The sequence below is a fragment of the Silene latifolia genome, chromosome 10, assembly GCF_048544455.1.
Source record: "Silene latifolia isolate original U9 population chromosome 10, ASM4854445v1, whole genome shotgun sequence".
Taxonomy (NCBI): domain Eukaryota; kingdom Viridiplantae; phylum Streptophyta; class Magnoliopsida; order Caryophyllales; family Caryophyllaceae; genus Silene; species Silene latifolia.
Window position 1 is genome coordinate 99,547,566 of NC_133535.1, and position 23,874 is coordinate 99,571,439.

General features: G+C 37.6%; 1 protein-coding gene across 1 annotated transcript; it reads right to left on the reverse strand.

Moving 5' to 3' along the window:
- Nucleotides 1-19,749: 19,749 nt before the first annotated feature.
- LOC141609094 (auxin-binding protein ABP19a-like) lies at nt 19,750-20,575 on the reverse strand. The gene has a single exon (XM_074428309.1). The coding sequence runs from the start codon at nt 20,506-20,508 to the stop codon at nt 19,867-19,869; it is 642 nt and encodes a 213-aa protein (XP_074284410.1). The 5' UTR covers nt 20,509-20,575; the 3' UTR covers nt 19,750-19,866.
- Nucleotides 20,576-23,874: the final 3,299 nt, after the last annotated feature.

Sequence of the window (23,874 nt, forward strand, 5' to 3'; positions counted from 1 at the left end):
AGTGGCTGTCCTTTTCTCTCTCTCTTTTACATATAACATTCACCCTTTTCTTCATGAGAGAAGAGTGGCCACGAGAGAGTCCGATTTTGTTGGTCTTGCAAGGTCGATAGGTTGGCTATATTTCTAAATAGCTTATAACTCGTTTGCGTATTGACTGCTTAGCTATAACTGTTAGTTTTTGTTGCATTAAATTATTTCAAGTAGACAAGTTAAGCTAGCTCTGAGTTTTCATTTCCGTTCCATTAGTTGCATTTTAGTTTACTCGAGGACGAGTAAAGGTTCGGTTTGGGGAGATTTGATACGTGCATAATGTATAATCTTTTTAGCCTATTTTAGCACGTATTTCCATGCACTTTTGTACTATTTATATTGCATTATGCCCCGAATTGGCTACTTTGGTTCGTTTTGTCCGTTTTGTAGAAATGAACACGAAAGTAGTGGAATCGTACCATTTTTCGTCCTTTTTGCATGCATTTTGAGGAGACGGTATTTTCCAGAGTGAGATATTGCATTGGAATGCGTGAAGGCACGGTTTACGAGGCAGTCGGTGACGAGTTTAGGCTGATTTGAAGGAAAAAGACTCGATCGAGTGGTTTTATTACTCGATCGAGTGGTTTCTACGTCATTGGTTGATCGATCGAGCACTTTTATACTCGATCAAGAAGTGCTGAAAAGGGAGTTTACTCGATCGAGTAACTATTCTACTCGATCGAGTAGATTTTCTGGAGTTTTGCTCGATCGAGTGGATTTATTCTACTCGATCGAGTGGTTTGTTCTAGCGTGGGCTTTAATTAGCCCGTAAGCTTGTTTTAGCTTTTGGACATAGTTTATTTTCTATTTAAACGCAACTTTACTAGGTCATTAGCATCTTATCTTATCATCTATCATTCTAGCTTTCACAGTAAACACATTACGTTGCTTTCCCCTTTTCTCTATAACTTTGCTTTCGGGGTTTTCTCGCTCGGATTTGATTGTTCTTTACGCCGGATTCTTGCGATTGTAATCTCTTTCTCCTTTCTTAATAATAATCTCTCTTTCGTTTACTTGAATTCTTTGTTTTGCTTTATTTAATTTCTGCCCTAATTCACTTTTATGCAATTTAAATATCGTTTTAATATGTTGAATGCTGGTTATTTATCTGCTGTTAGTTTTGATAGTATTAATAGCAATATGAGTAGCTAAATCTATTTCATGTTGGGATTAGGGGATCTACGGTAGAAATGTGACGATGTAGTGAATAGGTTAGATGAATTAAATGTGAGATTCTGTCACCATAGCAATTTAACTGTATTTTACCGACTTAGTTGAGTGCACGCTTCTGAGTCACCCCTTTAATCTGGCTAAATTTAATCCTGGATCGGAAGATTTGACTAAATAGGCCTGCTATGAACAGTAGACTACCCTGGCGAGGACGGAAGTTAAGTTAGTGGTAATTTAGGATAGAAAGTGGACCGGAAGGACCTTTCCATATCCGTCTCGCATTAATTTGTCTAAGTTGTTTACAGTTGAGTCACTGGACTACCGTAGTGAACCGAAATCCTGACATGACCCTTCTCTATTTGATAGTTTAAAGCTTTTTCTACCTTTATTGCTCTTATCTCTGCTTCTCTTCCTTTAAGCCTTTTAGTTTAAAAAACCAATTTAAACAACCCCCCATTTTGTGACCAAATAGAAGGACTTCTAATGATATCTTGCCTCCCTGAGGAGATCGACCTGACTTCCCTAGCTATATAGTTAGTTTATTTTTGATAGGTACACGACAGCCCTGTCAAAGGGTAAAAACCAAGTCTATCTATGTTTGCTAGTGAACGAGAGGTGGAGCAAGCTATTGATGATGGTGAAACAGTATATGCATTGGTCTCAAGTGAGAGTCCTACAAACACCATCACAACGAGTCATGAAGATGGAATGCTTAAAGAGCTATTACACGAGTTTAAGGATGTCTTTCCCGAAGATGTATCATCGGGTTTACCTCTTATTCTTGGAATTGAACATCAAATTGATCTTGTACCAGGTGCCCCACTTCCTAACAAAGCCGCTTATCATAGTAACCCCGTGGAGACCAAGGAGTTACAACGTCAAATTGAAGAGCTCATGGAGCGTGGCTATGTTTGTGAAAGTATGAGTCCTTGTGCCGTTCCCACTTTGCTTGTACCTAAACAGGATGGAACGTGGATGATGTGCATCGATAGTAGAGCGGTAAATAATATTACTATCAGATATCGCTTTCCTATTCCAAGACTTGATGATATGTTAGATGAGCTTCATGGTTCCGTTATATTTTAAAAGATCGATTTGAGAAGGGGTTATCATCAGATTCAGATGCGTGAAGGTGATGAATAGAAGACCGCATTCAAAATGAAGTATGGTTTATATGAGTGGTTGGTGATGCCATTCGGTCTCACTAATGCCCCAAGTACTGTTATGAGATTGATGAATGAAGTTTTGAAACCGTTCATGGGACAGTTTGTTGTCGTCTACTTGGACGATATTCTAATTTATAGTAAGAGCATCCAGGACCATTTTGAACACTTACAACGAGTGTTTGAAACACTTCGAAAACAGCAGCTATATAGTAAGGCCGAAAAATGTACATTCTTGGTGGATAACGTGGTGTTCTTGGGTTATGTTGTCTCGAAAGATGGGGTATCGGTTGATCAAACAAAGATAGAGGCTATTCGTTCCTGGCCAAGTTCTAAAACAGTGACCAAGGTTAGATCTTTTCATGGGCTTGTTTCTATCTATCGACGTTTTATTTGTGATTTTAGCACCGTTACTAGTCCTATTATGGAGTGTATGAAGAAAGGCACATTCCATTGGAGTGAGGCTGCCCAAGGGCCATTTGAAACAATTAAAAAGAAGCAATGTGAAGCTCCCGTGTTAGCATTACCCGACTTCTCACAACCTTTCGAAGTCAAATGTGATGCTAGTGGTGTTGTATTGGAGTTGTTCCTGTTCAAAATAAGCGACCCATTGCTAATTTCTTGGATAAGCTAGGAGGAGCTAGACTTAATTATTCAACTTATGACAAATAATTCTATGCTATTGTTGGAGCTCTTGATTGTTGGAGTCACTATCTTTGACCGGGTCACTTTATCTTACACTCGGATCATGAATCATTGAAATATATACATGGGCAACAAAAGTTGAATAATCATATTATTATTACTCTAGATCTGACAATGTAGAGATAGAAAGAGAAAGGAAAAAAAAACGCAAAAACCAGAGAAAATAACCCAATTAGAAAACCTTGATGTGACAATGACGGCGATCAAAAACAGTAAATCTTTATCGTTTTCAGCATCAAAAAATCACAAAAATCAAAATAAAAATCGTTTTTCTCCTTTAGACTTCACTATAAGAGGATCTTCGTCTTCATCTGTTATTAAGATTACATCAAACCCTGTGGATTTAGTGCCTTTGGATTTGGATGATCTTATTGCTGATGAAGAAACTGAAGAGTGGATCGTCCAGAATCGTGGGAAGAAGAAGCTTGATACCATTGAGGAAGAACCGGAAGGTATGTTACAATTCTCTATGAATGATGTTCAGAAGGAACTTGCTTTTTGGAAGAACTCTGTAATATGCTTCATACTTGGTGCGAACCCACCATGGGATACTGTGGAGGATTTTATCTATGGTGTATGGGCGGATTATGGTGTTGATAGAGTGTCCTTCTTACCTTCTGGGGTTTTTATTGTTCGATTCCGGAAACAGAAAGATATGTAGACTGTTTTACAACAGGGTCATTTCTTATTTGATAACAAACCCCTGATTGTTAGACCTTGGACTCCTACTGAACCACTCACTAAGGCAGAGGTTACAGAGGTCCCTGTGTGGGTTAGGTTCATTAACTTACCACTGAAATTTTAGGGAAACTATATTCCTCGTCTTGCTGCACTTCTTGGGAAATATGTTCGTTGTGATATGGCTACGGAGAATAGAACAAGGCTAGCTTATGCCAGGGTCTTAATTGATGTACCCTTTTGAAAGGAACCCCCCAAGGAACTTAAATTTCTGGATGAAAATGGGGAGATGGTTATTATTAAGACTGAGGTTGAATGGAGTCCTATGCTGTGCAAGGAATGTGGTGGTGTGGGACATACTGATCAGGCATGTAGGAAGGCTAAGGCTAAACCTAAACCTAAACAGAAGGTGACCCAAAAGTGGAAGCCAAAGGTGCAAGCAACCCAGAAGGTAGTTCCTACCACAGTGGCTACCCAAAAGGTTCCTTCCCCTAGGCCATTCACCCCCAAGCCTGTGCAAAACAGGGTGCAACATACCCCAGTGGAACGGCCAGCTAAGTCACAGGCACAAGGGCAGGTTCCAGGGAGTCTTCTGGTTAACACACCGGCTAGAGCTATCATCAGATTAAGCAGACAAGATTTGCTTGATGAAGGATCAACTTTATCCAAGTTTGGACATTATTCATTCATGGATGCATTGAACAATGCAACACCTAAGGTTGGCATAGGTACACACTCCATAGTATTGCCCCCAGAAGGGGGTGGTACGCAATGATAGGCTTTTGGAATATCAGGGGGTTGAATAGTCCTTCTAAACAGAAACACATTAAGTGGTTCTTGCATTCTCATAACATTGGACTATTTGGCCTCCTTGAGACGAAGGTCAAACCTTCGTCTCTAAATAGAGTTAGGCAAAATATTTGTGATGGATGGTGCTTGTCTACTAATTCTCAATGTCATAAGGGTGGTCGTGTATGGATTTTGTGGAAGCCTCATCTCTACAATCTCCATTTTATTGAGTATAATGCTCAATTTATACATGTTAAGGTTTCTGAGAGGAGTTCTGGGGTTGATTTTTATTTAACTATGGTGTATGCCTTCAATGGAGTCCAGGAAAGGAAAGTATTATGGGATAGGCTTTGTTATTTTAAGACTTCTATTCATGAAGCATGGCTTGTTTGTGGGGATTTTAACACTGTTCTTAACCCAACTGAAAGACTAGGAGGATTCACCTCTGATGAGGAAATGGTTGATTTTCAGAACACTGTGGATCATTGCAACCTGGTTGATATAGCTGCCACTGGCTCCTTTTTCACGTGGAATAATAAGCAGGAGGCTGCCACTAGAGTTTATAGTAGGTTGGATAGGACCTTGGTTAATCATGAGTGGATTTCTGGCAGATCTGACTATTATCCCCATTTTCATGTTGAAGGATACTTTGATCATACTCCATGTATTATTCAGCAATGTAGCACTATCCAAATGAGAAAAAAGACCTTCAAGTATTTTAATATGTGGAGTGGTGTGGATCATTTTCTCCCTACTATTCAAAGGGTTTGGGAGAATAGCATTCATGGTACCCCTATGTTCCAACTGGTTAGAAAATTAAAGTTACTGAAGAATCCTCTTAAGGAGCTTAATAGGAGTCTTTTTGATGATGTGGAAAATAATAGTATGAGAGCCTGGAAGCATTTGGAGTATGTGCAGGAGCAACTCAAGGAAGATCCTACTAACTCTGACCTGATCACTACTGAATTGCAGGCCCTAAAAGACTACCAGAAACTCAAGTTAGCTTGTGATAGTTTTCTGGTGCAAAAGTCCAAAGCTATCTGGTTATTGGAAGGAGATAATAATACCAAAGTCTTCCATAGTTATATGAAGAGCAAGAAAGCTAAGAACAAAGTTTTAAGAATTGCAGATGAGCATGGCCAGTGCACATCTAATACTACTGGCATTCAGCAGGCCTTCTTGAAGTTTTATCAGAAATTGTTGGGTGAAACTGATACCTTGGAACCTATTAATGTACATGTAGTTCAAAGAGGACCTATCTGTACTGAGGCACATCATGATATACTTCTTACTCCAGTTACTGATGATGAGATTCGAGATGTTGTTTTCTCCATTCCAAGTCACAAAGCTCCTGGTCCTGATGGATATTCCAGTGCATTCTTTAAGGACTCTTGGACAATTGTTGGGAAAGACATCTGTACAGCTGTCAAGAACTTCTTCCATCAAGGGAAACTGCTTAAGCAAGTAAACCATACCTTGGTCACCTTGATTCCTAAAGTGGAGTTGCCTGATAATGTGACCCAGTTCAGACCCATTGCCTGCTGCAATGTGGTCTACAAAGTCATCTCCAAATTATTATGTTTCAGAATGGCACAGGTGCTACCTCATATCATTAGCCCTACTCAAGGGGGATTTCTTAAGGGGAGGAATATCATTGAAAACGTAATGATATGCCAGGATCTTATTAGAATGTATAACAGGGCATCTGTTTCCCCTAGATGCCTTATTAAGGTTGATCTCAAGAAAGCTTATGACTCGGTGAATTGGTGCTTTCTCTTTCAGATGCTAGAAGCTTTGAATTTTCCCACTCATTTTACTAAGTTGATTAAGGAATGTGTCTCCACTGCCTCCTATTCTCTTACTCTTAATGGGGAGCTTTTTGGTTATTTTAATGGACAGAAAGGTCTGAGACAAGGTGATCCCTTATCACCTCTACTTTTCATTGTGGCTATGGAGTATCTCTCCAGAATCTTGGATTTTACCACTGAGGTAATGCCGTTCAAATTTCACTCTCTCTGTGGTAAGCTTAGACTGCAGCACCTCATGTTTGCAGATGACCTCTTGCTTTTTGCAAGAGGTGATAAACAATCTGTTCTTGTGCTTCTTAGATCATTTGCTACCTTCAGTGCTGCCTCTGGGTTGCAAATGAATAACCAGAAATCTAATATCTATTTTAATGGTGTCCAGAGACATATTAAGGATCATATCATTGGTCTCTCTGGTTGTGTTGAGGGTAAGCTTCCCTTCAAATATTTAGGGGTAGCTATTACTGCTGGGAAGCTTGGGAAAGCTGATTGTCAGGTTTTGATTGAAAAAATTATTGATAAAATTAGATCCTTTGGTGCTAGGAAACTCTCCTATGCAGGTCGTTTGGTTCTTGTTAAATCAGTTCTTACTTCTTTGTTTACTTACTGGGCTAATATATTTCTACTTCCTAAATGAGTGTTGAGGAAGATTGATAACATTTGTCGGAATTACCTTTGGGATGGTCTTAGTATCTACATGAGAACCCCTTTAGTAAGCTGGGATCAGGTTTGTACTCCTAAATCTGAGGGAGGCTTGGGCATAAGGTATAGTCCTACTTGGAATATGGCTACTATTGCGAAACTGGTGTGGTGGTTATATAGCAAGCCAGACATTTTATGGGTCAAATGGGTCCATCAGATTTATATTAAAAATGATCTTTGGGATAGTCATATTCCTAAATCCCATATGAGTGGGAATCGGAAAGCTATCTGCAAAGTTAAGGAGGCTCTCAAATCTGGCTACTGTAATGGCAATTGGCTTGCTGATCAGAAAGGGTATACGGTGTGTTCTGGCTATGATTGGCTCAGGCACAAAGAACAGAAAGTAGGATGGTCTAAATTGCTTTGGGACAACTGGGCATTACCTAAGCAGCAGTTTCTCACCTGGTTGATACTCAAGAATTCTTTGAATGTCAAGGATAAACTGTACAGGCATGGCATTTGCTCTGATGATGTTTGCTGCATATGCAATAATGGAGTGGAAACTATTTGTCACGTGTTTCAGAATTGCAGCTATAGCAGGATGGTACTTGATGGGGTGTATGCTTGGTTACATATGCCTCCTCCCCAGGGTAATGGTCTCATGTGGATAGGAAGGAGGAAATGGAAGGCAATACAGAAGACTATTTGCCTGACTGCTCTTTTGGCAGTTTACTATGAAGTTTGGCAGCAGAGAAATCAGGCGCGTCTGAATGGACGTTTGCAGCACCCTAACTGTCTTATTCATCACATTCAGAAGCGTCTAAGGCAACAAATAGCCCAATGTAATGTAGGTCTTAATGATGTTGATAAAACTTGGATGACCTCTTTAATGTAGCTAGTCACCTAATGTTATTATTTCCTTAGCTTGTAATAGTCCTTTGAGCTAAATGAGAACTTACATTCTACCCAAAAAAAAAAAAAACAAAAAAAAAAAAACAAAAGTTGAATCCGAGCCATGCTAAGTGGGTTGAATTCCTACAATCATTCCATTTTTCATCGAAGTACAAGGATGGTAAGAGTATTGTTGTGGCAGATGCTCTTTCACGTCATTATTCATTGTTATCTACACTTGAAGTTCGTTTGCTAGGTTTCGAGACATTGAAAGATTATTATGTTAAAGATATTGATTTTAGAGAGATTTACAAGGAGTGTCAAGCTGGTTCATTCAAAGAATTCATAATTCAAGACGGATTCCTCTACAAAGGTAATCTTCTATGTGTACCTAAGCACTCGGTTCGTGAATTATTGGTGCGTGAAGCACATGGAGGCGGGTTAGCTGGTCATTTTGGTGTGCAAAAGACGTTAGATGTATTGAAGGAACATTTTCATTGGCCAAAGATGCAAGGAGATGTATACAACATTGTGAGCAAGTGTGTGACTTGTCATCTTATGAAAAGCAAGTTCAGGCCTGAGGAATACACTCCATTGTCGATTCCAATTAGGCCATGGAAAGATGTGTCGATGGATTTCATTGTTGCTTTGCCTCGCACTCAACGAGGTAAGGATGCCATCATGGTGGTAGTTGATCGTTTCTCCAAGATGGCGCATTTTGTGGCTTGTAACAAGACGGATGACGCAAGCAATGTGGCTGATTTATATTACAAATAGATCGTTCGTCTACATGGAATATCAAAGACGATAGTTTATGATCATGATTCAAAATTTTTGAGTTAGTTTTAGAACACGTTATTGATGAAAGTTGGAACAAAGCTCTTGTTTAGTACTTCACACCATCCACAAACCGATGGTCAAACTGAAGTTACTAATCGTATTCTTGGAACTGTTTTGCGAGGCCTAGTAAGCAAGACACAAAAGGATTAGGATTTGAAATTAGCACATGCCGAGTTTGCTTACAATCGCTCTCCCACGTTTGCAACGACTCACTCTCCATTTGAAGTTGTTTATGGTTTGAATCCTTACTTACCGTTAGACTTGATACCGTTACCTAAAGATGAATAGGTGCATAAGGATGCGGAGTCTAAATTGAAGTCTATGATCAAGCTACACGAACAGGTAAGGGAACGGATCAAAACCGTTAATGAGGCTTACAAGAAGAAGTCTAACAAACATAGGAAGCCAAGGCTTTTCAATCCAGGAGATCTAGTATGGTTGCATTTGAGAAAAGAAAGGTTCCCTAGGAAAAGGAAGAGAAAATTAATGCCAAGGGTCGAGGGACCTTACAAAGTGATCAAGAAAGTTAACGATAATGCGTACAAGATTGAACTTCCAAAAGATTATGGAGTACATGCTACATTTAATGTCGGAGATTTATCTCCATACCTTGATGATGATGGGATTTCTGAATTGAGGATAATTCCTTTCATAGGGGGAGGGGATGATACGATATTGATTAATGAAGAAGTCAACTTAGACTTGGAGCAGCTAAATGAAATAGTCCCAAAGACTGTTTACTTACATCAGTTATTTGGTGCCAGGTCCGAGTCAGCTAAAGGAGTTGTGTGTTTACTTGGGCGCCAAGTATAGTCTTACCTTGGACGCCAAGCAACAAAGACGTGTATGGAGAATCAAGGAACGTGCATAGGCAAGCACAAAGTCGGTTGCCATATCTTTCCTTATTCAAGTTTTCCTAATTAGTTGTTTATCCGGTTTTAGGAAAGTTTCCAATTTTCTTAAAATCTGTATTAAGTAATTATTCCTTTGTTGTTATTTCCTTTAATTAATTTCTCTAAAAGTATTAGGATTACAATAAGGCAAATTAGCCATAGCTTAAGTCGTGTAAGTTTAGGGAAGTTGTTGTTTCCTTATTTCCTCCTAGGAGTCGGTCTTGCTTTGTATAAATAGGGAGCTATTGTATCCTTATTTCACATCTAAGAATTATCAATAAACATTCAAGTTTCGTTTACATTATGTAAGCATCAAGGTTTGACAAGTTTCGTTCTAAAGCTCGTTATTGTTTGACGCGTTTTCGAACGCTAACACGAGTTATAATCAATAGGTCTTGATTATAATTCACCATTGGTTGAGCTATAAGTCTAGCTCAAGCAAATATCCTTTTATTTGCTTATTTCTTTAATATTATAAAATCGCATAAAAGTTACTAAGTTCCAGTTCAGAATCAGACAGTTCAACAAACAGTTCAATACATCATAAATCCGACAATCAGAAAGTTCTAAGTTCTCTCTAGTTTTATTAATTCTGCTGCAACTCTAACGAATCTTATTCTTTCAAGTAACTTTCGTATAATTTGGTATTAGAGCCATGTTTGTTGATCCAAGACGGTGATCATGGATTTTGATGATCCCAATTTTCTTCAAAATCTCCAAGAGGCTTTAAAGAACATGAACGTTTACAGAGGAGGTCCTCGGATGCAACCACGAAGAGAACCGGTCAAGTACATGGACGAGTTCAAAATCAATGAACTTCTGGAGTTTATTGGTGGCACGGAACCCGGGGAATATTTTGAATAGGAAAGGCAAATGGAGATGATGTTCGACTTCAAGGATATTAATGATGAAAAGCGTTACAAATATGTGATCTTGAAGCTACGCAAGAACGCATCTTTATAGTACGAGAGTTTGAAGGCTGTTAGGGCACGTGAAGGGAAGGAAAAACTAGCTTTGTGGTAGTCTTTAAAACGTAAGCTACGAAAGAGGTTTGTTCCCAAAACTCATAAGATTGATTTATATCGTAAATTGGCTGAATTAATGCAAGGAAGCGTGAGTGTTGCCAATTATATTGCTGAATTTGAAAGAATAACTCTTATGAGGGAAGTAGAGGAGATTGAGGAACAAAATATGGCTCGTTTCATTCGTGGGCTAAACCTTAATATTGCTCATGCGGTCGAGATGCACCCTTATTCTTCTTTCGACATGTTATGTGATCTTTGTATTAAGGCGGAAGGGCAAAATAAGTCTAAACGTGTTAATGTAAGTAACTCATCTAGAGTTAATCCTTGGAGTAGACCTAATTCGTCAAAAAACATGGGAGCTAGTTCAAGTTCTAGTCGGAGACCTACGGTTCCAGCAACACCAGTCGCTCAAACATTTCCGAAGACTGTTCAGGCACCTAAACAAAAGAGTTTGGCTATTGTTCGTTGTTTTAAGTGTCAAGGGTTTGGAGACTTTCAGAATGCCTGTCCTAATAAACGAAATATCACATTGCGAGAGGCCGTGGATGTTCGTGATGGATTTTTTGAAGAAGACAACGAAGATGGGTTGTTTCTAGTGAATGAAGCCGAGGGAGGAGAGGTAGATTTTGAGCCTTATCAACCACCTATATATGATACTAATCTTGTTCTACGACGTACTTTGCAAGCTAATACAGAGCCTATTACAACGGAGCAACGAGACCAGGGTTTTTATACAATGTGTCAAGTAAAAGACAAGTGGTGTAGTGTGATTATTGAAGGAGGAAGTTGCACGAATGTGGCTTCAACGAAGATGGTATATAAATTGGCACTCGTTACTATGGTACATCCTAAACCTTATAATTTACATTGGCTTGATGATGGTAGCAAGGTGAAGGTTACGAGGCAGGTACGTGTTAGTTTTACAATGGGTTCTTACAAGGATGAGGTGCTTTGTGATGTTATTCCTATGGATTCTTGTCATATTCTCTTAAGGCGTCCTTGGAAATTTGATCGTAATGTTAATCACAATGGAAGGAGTAATGGGTATTCTTTGTTGGTGAATGGCAAGAAGATAGTATTGCGTCCTATGTCCCCGGAGGTAATTTGAGCTATGCACGCTAAGAAGGGTAAAAACCAAGTCTATCTATGTTTGCTAGGGAACGAGAGGTGGAGCAAGCTATTGATGATGGTGAAACAGTATATGCATTGGTCTCAAGTGAGAGTCCTACAAAGACCATCACAACGAGTTATGAAGATGGAATGCTTAAAGATCTATTACACGAGTTTAAGGATGTCTTTCCCGAAGATGTACCATTGGGTTTACCTCCTATTCATGGAATTGAACATCAAATTGATCTCGTACCGGGTTCCTTACTTCCTAAAAAAGCCGCTTATCATAGTAACCCCGAGGAAACCAAGGAGTTACAACATCAAATTGAAGAGCTCATGGAGCGCGGCTATGTTTGTGAAAGTATGAGTCCTTGTGCCGTTCCCACTTTTATTGTACCTAAAAAGGATGGAACGTGGATGATGTGCATCGATAGTAGAGCGGTAAATAATATTACTATCAAATATCGCTTTCCTATTCCAAGACTTGATGATATGTTAGATGAGCTTTATTTTTCCGTTATATTTTAAAAGATCAATTTGAGAAGTGGTTATCATCAGATTCAGATGCGTGAAGGTGATGAATAGAAGACCGCGTTCAAAATGAAGCATAATTTATATGAGTGGTTGGTGATGCCATTCGGTCTCACTAATTCCCCAAGTACCGTTATGAGATTGATGAATGATGTTTTGAAACCGTTCTTGGGACAGTTTGTTGTCGTCTACTTGGACCATATTCTAATTTATAGTAAGAGCATCCAGGACCATTTTGAACATTTACATCGAGTGATTGAAACACTTCGAAAACAGCAGCTATATGGTAAGGCCGAAAAATGTACATTCTTGGTGGATAACGTGGTGTTCTTGGGTTATGTTATCTCGAAAGATGGAGTATCGGTTGATCAAACAAAGGTAGAGGCTATTCGTTGTTAGCCAAGTCCTAAAACAGTGACCGAGGTTAGATATTATCATGGGCTTGCTTCTTTCTATCGACGTTTTATTCGTGATTTTAGCACCATTACTAGTCCTATTACGGAGTGTATGAAGAAAGGCACATTCCATTGGAGTGAGGCTTCCCAAGGGCCGTTTGAAACAACGGAAAATTCACGTGGTACCCTCGAACTTTGCCATTTTGCACGTGGTACCCAACTTTTTAAGTTTATGTACATGATGCCCTCCATGTTTGATTTTCATGTACAACATGCCCTTTTTGTCTCTATAAAAAAACTCAATTGCGCATAACTCCTAGACCGGAATTCAGAATCGAACAATTTTTTTTCCTAAAATGGTTATCTCCTCATAATCTACGATTTGAGAAAAAAAAATTGTCGACTGACATTTTATAAGGTTTTTTTAAACGAAAATCTCAAATCAACCATATTTTCGATCTTAAATTTCCGAATGACCATTTTTATTTTATCAATCTATAGATCGCGAAGAGGTAATCAATTTGAAAAAAAAATTAGTCAATTCCGATTTTTGGTCTATGATTTATGCTTAATTGAAAATTTTAAAAACGATAAAAAGGGTACGTTGTGTTTCAAAAACAAATCTCAAGGATAACATGTGCACAAACTTAAAAAGTTGGGTACCACGTACAAAATGACAAAATTTGAGGGTACCACGTGAATTTTCCGTTGAAACAATTAAAAAGAAGCTATGTGAAGCTCCCGTGTTAGCATTACCCGACTTCTCACAACCTTTCGAAGTCGAATGTGATGCTAGTAGTGTTAGGATTAGAGTTGTTTTTGTTCAAAATAAGCATCCCATTGCTAATTTCTCGGATAAGCTAGAAGGAGCTCGACTTAATTATTCAACTTATGATAAAAAAAAGTCTATGCTATTGTTGGAGCTCTTGATCGTTGGAGTCACTATCTTTGACCGGGTCACTTTATCTTACACTCGGATCATGAATCATTTAAATATATAAATGGGCAACAAAAGTTGAATCTGAGCCATGCTAAGTGGGTTGAATTCCTACAATCATTCCATTTTTCATCGAAGTACAAGGATGGTAAGAGAAACGTTATGGCAGATGCTCTTTCACGTCGTTATTCATTGTTATCTACACTTGAAGTTCGTTTGCTAGGTTTCGAGACATTGAAAGATTACTATGTTAAAGATATTGATTTTAGAGAGATTTACAAGGAGTGTCAAGCTGGTTCATTCAAAGAATTCATAATTTAAGACGGATTCCTCTTCAAAGGTAATCTTCTATGTGTACCTAAGCACTCGGTTCGTGAATTATTGGTGCGTGAAGCACATGGAGGCGGGTTAGCTGGTCATTTTGGTGTCCAAAAGACGTTAGATGTATTGAAGGAACATTTTCATTGGCCAAAGATGCAAGGAGATGTATACAACATTGTGAGCAAGTGTGTGACTTGTCATCTTATGAAAAGCAAGTTCACGCCCGGGTAATACACTCCATTGCCGATTCCAATTAGGCCGTGGGAAGATGTGTCGATGGATTTCATTGTTGCTTTGCCTCGCACTCAACGAGGTAAGGATGCTATCATGGTGATAGTTGATCGTTTCTCCAAGATGGCGCATTTTGTGGCTTGTAACAAGATGGATGACGCAAGCAATGTGGCTGATTTATATTACAAAGGGATCGTGCGTCTACATAGAATACCAAAGACGATAGTTTCTGATCCGGATTCGAAATTTTTGAGTTAGTTTTTGAACACGTTATGGAGGAAAGTTGGAACAAAGCTCTTGTTTAGTACTTCACACCATCCACAAAACAGATGGTTAAACTGATGTTACTAATCGTATTCTTGGAACTATTTTGCGAGGCCTGGTAAGCAAGACTCAAAAGAATTGGGATTTGAAATTAGCACATGCCGAGTTCGCTTACAATCGCTCTCCCACGTTTGCAACGACTCACTCTCCATTCAAAGTTGTTTATGGTTTGAATCCTTTCTTACAGTTAGACTTGATACCGTTACCTAAAGATGAAATGGTGCATAAGGATGCGGAGTCTAAGTTGAAGTCTATGATCAAGATAGACGAACAGGTAAGGGAACGGATCCAAACCGTTAATGAGGCTTACAAGAAGAAATCTAACAAACCTAGGAAGCCAAGGCTTTTCAATCCAGGAGATCTAGTATGGTTGCATTTGAGAAAAGAAATGTTCCTTAGGAAAAGGAAGAGCAAATTAATGCCAAGGGTCGAGGGACCTTACAAAGTGATCAAGAAAGTGAACGATAATGCGTACAAGATTGAACTTCCAGGAGATTTTGGAGTACATGCTACATTTAATGTCGGAGATTTATCTCCATACCTTGATGATGATGGGATTTCTGAATCGAGGATAATTCCTTTCAAAGGGGGAGGGGATGATACGATATTGATTGATTAAGAAGTTAACTTAGACTTGGAGCAGCTAAAGGAAACAGTCCCCAAGACTGTTCACTTACATTAGTTATTTGGTGCCAGGTTCGAGTCAGCTCAAGGAGTCGTGTGTTTACTTGGGCGCCAAGTATAGTCTTACCTTGGACGCCAAGCAACAAAGACCGTGTATGGAGAAGCAAGGAAACGTGTATAGGGAAGCACAAAGTTGGTTGCCATTTCTTTCCTTATTCAAGTTTTCCTAATTAGTAGTCTATCCGATTTTAGGAAAGTTTCCAATTTTCTTAAAATCTGGATTAGTTAATTATTCCTTTGTTGTTATTTCCTTTAATTAATTTCTCTAAAAATATTAGGATTACAATAAGGCAAATTAGTCGTAGCTTATGTCGTGTAAGCTTAGGGAAGTCGTTGTTTCCTTATTTCCTCCTAGGAGTCAGTCTGGCTTAGTATAAATAGCGAGCTGTTGTATCCTTATTTCACATCCAAGAATTATCAATAAACTTTCAAGTTTCGTTTACATTGTGTAAACATCAAGGTTCGACAAGTTTCGTTCCAAATCCCGTTATTGTTTGACGCGTTTTCGAACATTAACACGAGTTATAATCAATAGGTCTTGATTATAATTCCTCATTGGTTGAGTTATAGGTCTAGCTCAAGCAAATATCCTTTTATTTACTTGTTTCGTTTATATTATAAAATCCCATAAAAATTACTAAGTTCAAGTTTAGAATCAGACAGTTCAACAAACCGTTCAATATATCATAAATCCGACAATCAGACAGTTCTAAGTACTGTCCAGTTTTATTAATTTCGCTGCAACTCTAACTAATCTTATTCTTTCGAGTAACTATCGTATCATCAGAAACCTGTGCTATTACAGGGAATTTTTAAGGGGGATTTTTAGTTGGTTAATGGAATGTTCCTAGAAAAGATGGGGTTTTATGATAGGTTTTGGTTTGACGGCAAGGTAGGTTTTCCGTTGGTGGTAGATCATCGTGCAAGAGGCTCCTCGCAGGGCAACCAAGGGAGATAAGGATGAGCGAGGGGGCAGTTGGAGTGCACGAAATGGGAGCACCGGTTATAGTTGGCGGTGAAAGCGGTTGTCTAGGCTTGATCAAATTATCATTTATCATTATTCAAAGGGCGTGTTTGATTCATGCAAAATATTGGTAGGACTTAAGAGGTATCGGTTTAGAATGAGCCAAACTCACCACATTTTTTTTTCGGCAACGAGGGAACCCGTAGCCCCTACCTTCGGTGCGCACTAGGTAAACCCTCGGGTATACGAGATATCCTGCAAATCCTGTACACCAGGTAAGTCACCCAAGAGTGACAGGGTCGAAGTTTATAAGGCATGGACTCAGGCAATAAATAATCCACATGATTGCTCTTGGAAAGGCTTAAACCTGGGTTTCCTAGGAATTTCACCCAAGTTTTAACCACCAACTCCACCATTGTAGGCACATTGCACGTGTTTGTTTGACAATAATAGTGATCTCATACCCATTCTTCAAACCCATAATGTAAAAGTTCCTCGAACCCACGGAAGGGAGGGATATTCATACCCATTGACGACAACTAAAAACAATGAAAACTGAAAGAAAACTATGATATATTGAAAATGAAATGTTTTAAATATTTATTTGGTTAAACTTTTATTTACATGGTTTTAAAATATCAAAATTTATTATTTAAATAAAGTATTTTAAAGATTTTTACCTTGATTCATTATCACCCATGTCCGGCTAGAATTGAAACAAACATAAGGTTCAAGGAATCATGTTCCAATTTGATACTACCACTACCTAGATATGATTCCTGATTTCAATTTGAAAATGAGGATGAATTTTATCCATCTTCACATTGTAGGTAACCGTGATGTGACTCGTATCTACGCACATTTAGTCCCCTAACTAACCTCGTTCCTACACTTTCTAGCATGCATTAGGGTCGTTTCTTATCTTTAGTTTCCTATTATGCATATTCTATGAGGTTTTGTTCCCTTGGTAGGAGAGGAGTGCTAGCCTTGCCTAAACAGAGCAAAACATAGCTACATTGATCGCATCTAACGACCAACCAATAAGGAGGAGACCAACACTAAAGGCCTAAGTCAATAACACAAGTAAATGAGCAATGATGAAGGACCCCCACGACCACTGAAGGACCCCCACGAGTTAAGGGGCAGCCAAATGAAAGAAGAAGCAAAACTGCCCTTCAGGACGGGCGTCCCCAAGCTCAGCCCGAGCGTCCCAAAGTTAGGACGGGCGTCCCTCAGTGCAGGATGAGCGTGATCCATCAGACGAAGGTCGTGTGTCTCAAGCTAGGACTTGCAAGGCGTTAAACTTCATTTAAGGGGCTTAATCCTCATTTAAGCCCTTAGTTAACCTAATACTTGTACTTAGTATAGATACTCCTTTGTAATAGGAGATTAGTAACAAGTCCAATTAGAGATTAGACATCAATTAAATTAATTACACTTTAATTATCCTTCCTTAATTATTGTTCAAGAATTCTTAGATCTAGTTGGGTAATTGAAGATTATTTGAGTTTTTATCGGAGAATTGACAACTCTTCATCATCAATCAATGTTTTCTTCTATTATTCTTTCCTTTCCATTTGCACATCTTAAGATTGGTATAACTTCTTTACTCCTTATTTAATTATTGCTTATTGCTTTACTCTTTCATCATGTTTATACTTGTTAAGATGATTAACACCATTATAAATATGTTTTCCATGATAATGAGTGAGTAGTTCCCTAACTAGGGTTAGTGGGGGATTAGGGGAGTTAATCATGGGGTAGATCTATACTTTATAAGTTCATATGAATGCTTGCTTGTTGTTATTTCAACTTGCACATGTTATGCTTTATAAAATGCTTGATTGACAACCTAGCATGATTCTCTTATCCTTTCAACAAGACTTGTAAGACATAAACAAACTCAAGGCTTGTTAAACTATACATATAGTTGAATAGGGAGAACCAAGTCGTTGTAGGTGTTGTAAAGTTGTGATCAACTCGGCTCCGAGACCTAAGTCTCCCTAGGAATGGTAAGATATAAACTAACTCGATTCCATTACAACAATAATTGCTTGCATCTATGTAACTTATTTATGTGATCTCATCATGATTCCCCTATGAACCCATGACACCCTAGTGTCTTTAATTAATTGTTTACAAACTCTATTTGCTTACTTTGCTTTGCTTTCATTTATTTAGTTTTCCTTTGTTGAGTAGTTTAAATTGCAAATCTCAACCTCAGCCCAAATTGTGACACTAAGACATAACTATTTACAACCGATAAGTTAATACAATACCCGTCCCTTGGGATCCGACCTCTACTTGCGACTCTACTAGGAGTAGTTTGTTGAGATTATATATGGTGTGAGTGCATAGACGACACGTCTCATCAAACCGTATCTGTCACGATACTTGTATTTATTGACTTCTGTCAAACACCCGATGATGATAGGTCATGTGATAGCGTATTAAAAGTCGACTGATGAATGGAGCTTGATTTTCCATTTCATTTGAATTAAATTATTTAATTTGATTTGACTTTGAAGAATTTTAAAAGTTTTTCTTTTAAAAATAATTTAAAAGGTTTATTCGAGAAATTTACTTTTAATAAATTCATTTTATTTTATTTTAAATAAAGTTTTACAATTTAAAATCTCAATAATTTCAAGTTATTTCATATACTTCCTCCATTCAACTCCACTCTACCACTTTCTTTTTTCACGTTTACCAACGCGTGTTTTACGCGTTAAATATCGTTAGCTACGTATTTGCAAAAAATATAAAAGTTAGATATTTTTAATATACTCGTAAAGACGAATCAAACAAGATCTCACATGAATATATTTCCACTTACGTATCGAGAGAAAATCAAAATTGAACACACAATTGTGAATAGTGTACAAAAGTTAAATAGGTAGAGTGAAGTTGAATGGAGGAAGTATCAATTTGCAAACTCGTTGTTTCTATTGCGTTCTTTTACGATCGTCAACGGGACATCTTCGTTTCATATCTTCGTTCCTTTTAAATGGTATATATGTTATTTTTGTTGATCAATATACTAAATATATATGGTTCTATGTGCTCAAAAATAGACACCTATCAAATATTCGTTAACTTTGAAGGCTTAAATTTATCACATAAAAATAACATATATCCTCGATTTTTTAATATCTACAATATCATACACCTAAAGTTCTAGTTTATTTCCTTAAACACCCAAAGTATCGCTTAAATTTTTTCACATAAAAATATACTCCCTCTTATTCACTATAATCTTCCCTATTTCCTAAAAGGGATTATTCTGGTTTTCTTCCATTTTCTTATTTTGAAGATTATGGTGAATAGGAGGAAGTATATAGTTGTAAATAATGATTATATTGATAGCTCTACGTATTTTGGATGAGCAATCAACTTAAACCGGTCAAAATTAATATATAAAGTTTGAGCATTTAGGAAATTTATAGAACATTTTATTGAGCTTAGTAGTATGTTGTTTGAAAACCAAGGTATATAGTAGAATTCGAAAAAACACAAGCATACATCGAAAAAAAAGCCTAAAAAACAAAGCCATACCAAAAAGTGTCTTAGATTACAATTGGAAAACCCCATCAAAATATAACAAGAAACAAATGCCTTTATTTTTACACAGTAAGTGGCATGGTAAATGTACTTCATTCACACAAGTGATAATATCAAGCTTACATGTATATACATTATTTATACACACATATATCAATTTTACGTAGAATAAGTTGATTAAGAAGTACCACCAAAGATTTCTTTCATCCTCTTGACTTCGGTAGAATCCAACAAACTGATCTTCTCAATAATTTCAGTTGGTAAATCATTTCCAAACATAGAAAGGGCTGTAAATTGGAAGCCAGGGTTAGGGCTGTTTAAACTTACAAATGCAAGAGCTGGTTTATGACCCACATTAACTTGAAAATGTAACAGACTTTGTGGAAATATCATAATGTCACCCGGATATAACTCCTTATAATATGGTACACCATTTGAATCAATAAACCCGGCAATTATTTCACCTTCAATTACCAAAATCAGCTCCGATACTCGGTGTGTATGAATTGGGACAACTCCACCCACACCGATGTCCAGTCGGGTCATTGAAAGCCCTAACCCATTTAAGGCGGGAAAGGTTATGTCGACAGCAAATGTCGCCGCGACATTAAAGACGCTGGCAGACGTGTCCCCTGCGACGCGTAAACCAGAGAAAACAAAGTCGTCAACGGTTAAATTTGCTGGATTCTTACATGAATATCCGGCTGGGCCCTCTGGATATTGTAAATCCGCTACGCAAAAATCGACAACTGTTGTGGCTGACGATTGCGTGAAAAGAACTAGGAGTGACGATAAGAAGACAACCCTTAATATTCCCATGTTATTTGGATTTGTTAAGAATATTATTTGTAGTTTGGTGTGCTAAAATTCCCGTTACAGCAATTTTACCGTGGATCTTATTGTTAGTTGTGTTTAGCACCGATTTGGTGTTAGCTTATATAGTACTCATAGGGTATGACTGAGCTTAACTTTTGTTTGATTTAGCAGCCTCCATTTGCTTGCTTGTATTTATTTATGTACTACTGGAATGTGAAATGTGAAAGACTTCGTCTAGTCGAAAGTTACTCGAAAATTGCATCAACTATTTTATATATTTCACAACTTAGGTCATGTTAAGCTTCATTGGGCTGTTTTTTTTTTATGAATGAAAAAATTACATGAATGTTACTCGGCTGTTTTTTATATGAACTGTTCTCTTTCAACTTATTCCAATTTTTGTCGCGGTAATATTCTTGAATAGTCCAATCTTGAATGAGAATGAGTCCTCTGATGATAGCCAAATAATCACGTAAAATACAAATATGTTGATTAATGAATAAGTATGGATTCTGTTCAAGGTAGTAGCAAATAAACTGGTAACAGCCACAAATACTACCATATTGTTCTTCAAAAATTTCCACTCCTCCAGAACCCAATTGAGCAAGGCAGTTGCGTGGAACAAACAAAAAGCGTTGGTAAGACTTAGAGCTTGTTTGGGATGGAGCAAATTATTACTTGACCAATGAAACTTAAATGAACTAAAAAATGGAGGAAAATGAGGGTGGTTAGTGTAGCTGTTCATGGGTCATCCCGCCCATTAGGCCCGCCCGTCCAGCCCGCTTATTACGTGGGTTTGGACAAGTATTTTTTACCCGAAAAATGAAGAGGGTGGGTCAAGCCCAGCCCGCTAAGTTTAATGGACGGGTATGGACAACAAGAAAATCCCGTGGGCCGGCCCATTAGACCCGTTTAATATTTAAATTCTTTATTTTACTCTTAAAAAAAAAAGACATTTTCAAAGAAAATTGTTCAATTTTATATGGATGTGGAAAACTAAAATAATACGTAAACTATAAAGGTTAAAATATAAAGAAAATATTTATATATTGGGTACCCTTATATATTTTAGTTAATAAAACATCTATATTGAAGTTTCGTGTTACGGCCCATTAGCCCATGGGCCGCCCGACTTTTGACTAAAGGGCGGGCAAGGGCAAGGATAATTGGCCCATAATTAAGGCCCGGCCCGGCCACTAAGGTCTTAAAGGACAACTTTTTCCTTCACAGCCCGGCCCAAGCCCGCATTTGAACAGCTCTAGTGGTTAGCAAGGCTGGACGCAAAAATTTCGTATAAGGGGGGCACCGGGAAAAAAAATATATCAGTATATTTTTATTTAAAAAACATTTCATTATTAAGATTTTTTTCTAAAAATTAAAGTCTTAGAAAGTAAAAAAAAAAAAAAGACAAATTAAATGGTTTGATCGATATTTTCACGTCGATTTTTTTTCCAAAATGTTACACTCCCTACTAGTCTATATAACATTCCCTATTCATGGGTGGCACGAGAATTAAGGGTGTTTGAATTAAATAAGCTAAAGTACTGTGGTAGGTTGAGGTAATTGGAGAGAGAGAAGGTATGTGGGGGTATTATTGTAGGGTGATATAAGGCCATTAGCAATAGAGGTTTGTCAATAGGTTTGTAAGATGATGTGTCAACTATTTTAAAGGTTTGTCAACAAACCCTCTATTGTTGGACATCAGTGTTGAGGTTCATGGATGAGAGGGGTTACAATATAGTATACAGGTTTGTTGAGAGAGAATGTGAGAGAAAAAAATAATATAGCGGGTCATGTGATAAACCTTGAAGGGTTTATTTATTGTTGGGATGAGGTTTCTAGGTAAATGATTTTACATACAAGCTTATGTGGCATGAGAACAAACCTATTGGAGGTTCATCTATTGCTAATGCCCTAATTAAAATAAGTATTGTTGTGGGGTGAAGTGATTAAAATAAGTTAAATATGGGTATTGTGGGGTTTTGTTGTTGGGTGAGCTGATTAAAATGAGTACAAAACTTACTAACTAATGAAAAAAGTAATTTATTGTGAACAGATGAAAAAGGAAAGAAGAAAAGTTATTTAGAATAGGAGGGAGTGGGTTCTATTAAATTTACTTTAGTTTACGATAACACTTATTATAAGATATACTCCCTCCTAATCTTGATAACCTTTGCTATTAATGGGTGGCAGAAGATTTAAGTGTTTGATTTAAATAAGAATAAAGTATTATTGTGGGGTGAGGTAATAGGAGAGAGTGAAGGTATTATGGGTGTTGTTGTGGGATGAGGTGATTAAAATAAACATAAAATATGGGTATTGTGGGGGTATTATTATAGCGTGACGCGATTAAAATAAGTATAAAACATTACCAAAAAAGGAAATAGGGAAGATATTGTGAATAGATGAAAAAGGAAACGGGGAAAGTTATTTACAATAGGATGAGTAATACATTCATGTACTTATATGAACAATAAGTACAAGTGGTTCAATGGTTAAGTAGATGGTATACAGTAATACAGCACCAGGAGTCGAACCGCATGTACATACCCTCAACCAACCGATGTACTACAACTTCATGCGTAATTAACATACATATAAATATTTATTTCTAATATTCATGGAATCCGCCCATGGTGGTTAGAGATAGAAATGAGGGAAGATAGTGTAATAGTCCCTCCATTAAGGAAGTATTTTGCCCATCTCCCCTTCAAATAATGTATTACCTCAATATAGAAGTAACAATTCCTTCCTCACTTACTCTTCCCTTCCTCCACAACCACCACTAAATACTAATTTCCTTCTATTTCTTTTTATTTTTGTCTCTATTATTCTGGTAATAATTACCCCCCATCCCAAGCAAGCCCTTAAGAACGCAACGAAATTATAATTCCTCTAACTTTAAGATCAACGGGAGGCCAATTAAATATACACGATCGTGCTTTGCTATTTAGATAACCAGTAAATAGCGGTAAAATATACAATGTTTGGCCGGCCATGAAAACTTTAGAGAGCGAGAAGGATCGGATGCCCATCCCACCCCTCTACTTGGAGTAAGAGACTTTCTCCGAGTTAACAAGATGAATTTTCTTAGGGTTGGAAGTAAACAAAAAATTATTAATAGTAGAATCGACGCCATAAATAGAGGCAGCGAGGAGGCAATGACATTGCAGGTGATACGAAGAAACGCATTAAGAATGGATCAAAAGTTTAACATTCATGTAATTGATGGCTGAGTAAGAAATTTGTTGTAAAGTGGAAGTGATTAGGAGTAATAGTTTGTTTTGCGCTTAATGAAATCTTATCTTTCGCCGAAAAAACAAATTTAAAAAACAAAAACTCCCAAAACAAAAAGAACTTTAATTGCAA

Bases quoted from the DNA above. Each gene is read 5' to 3' on its own strand.
- LOC141609094 (XM_074428309.1), bottom strand. From the start codon at position 20,508: ATGGGAATATTAAGGGTTGTCTTCTTATCGTCACTCCTAGTTCTTTTC.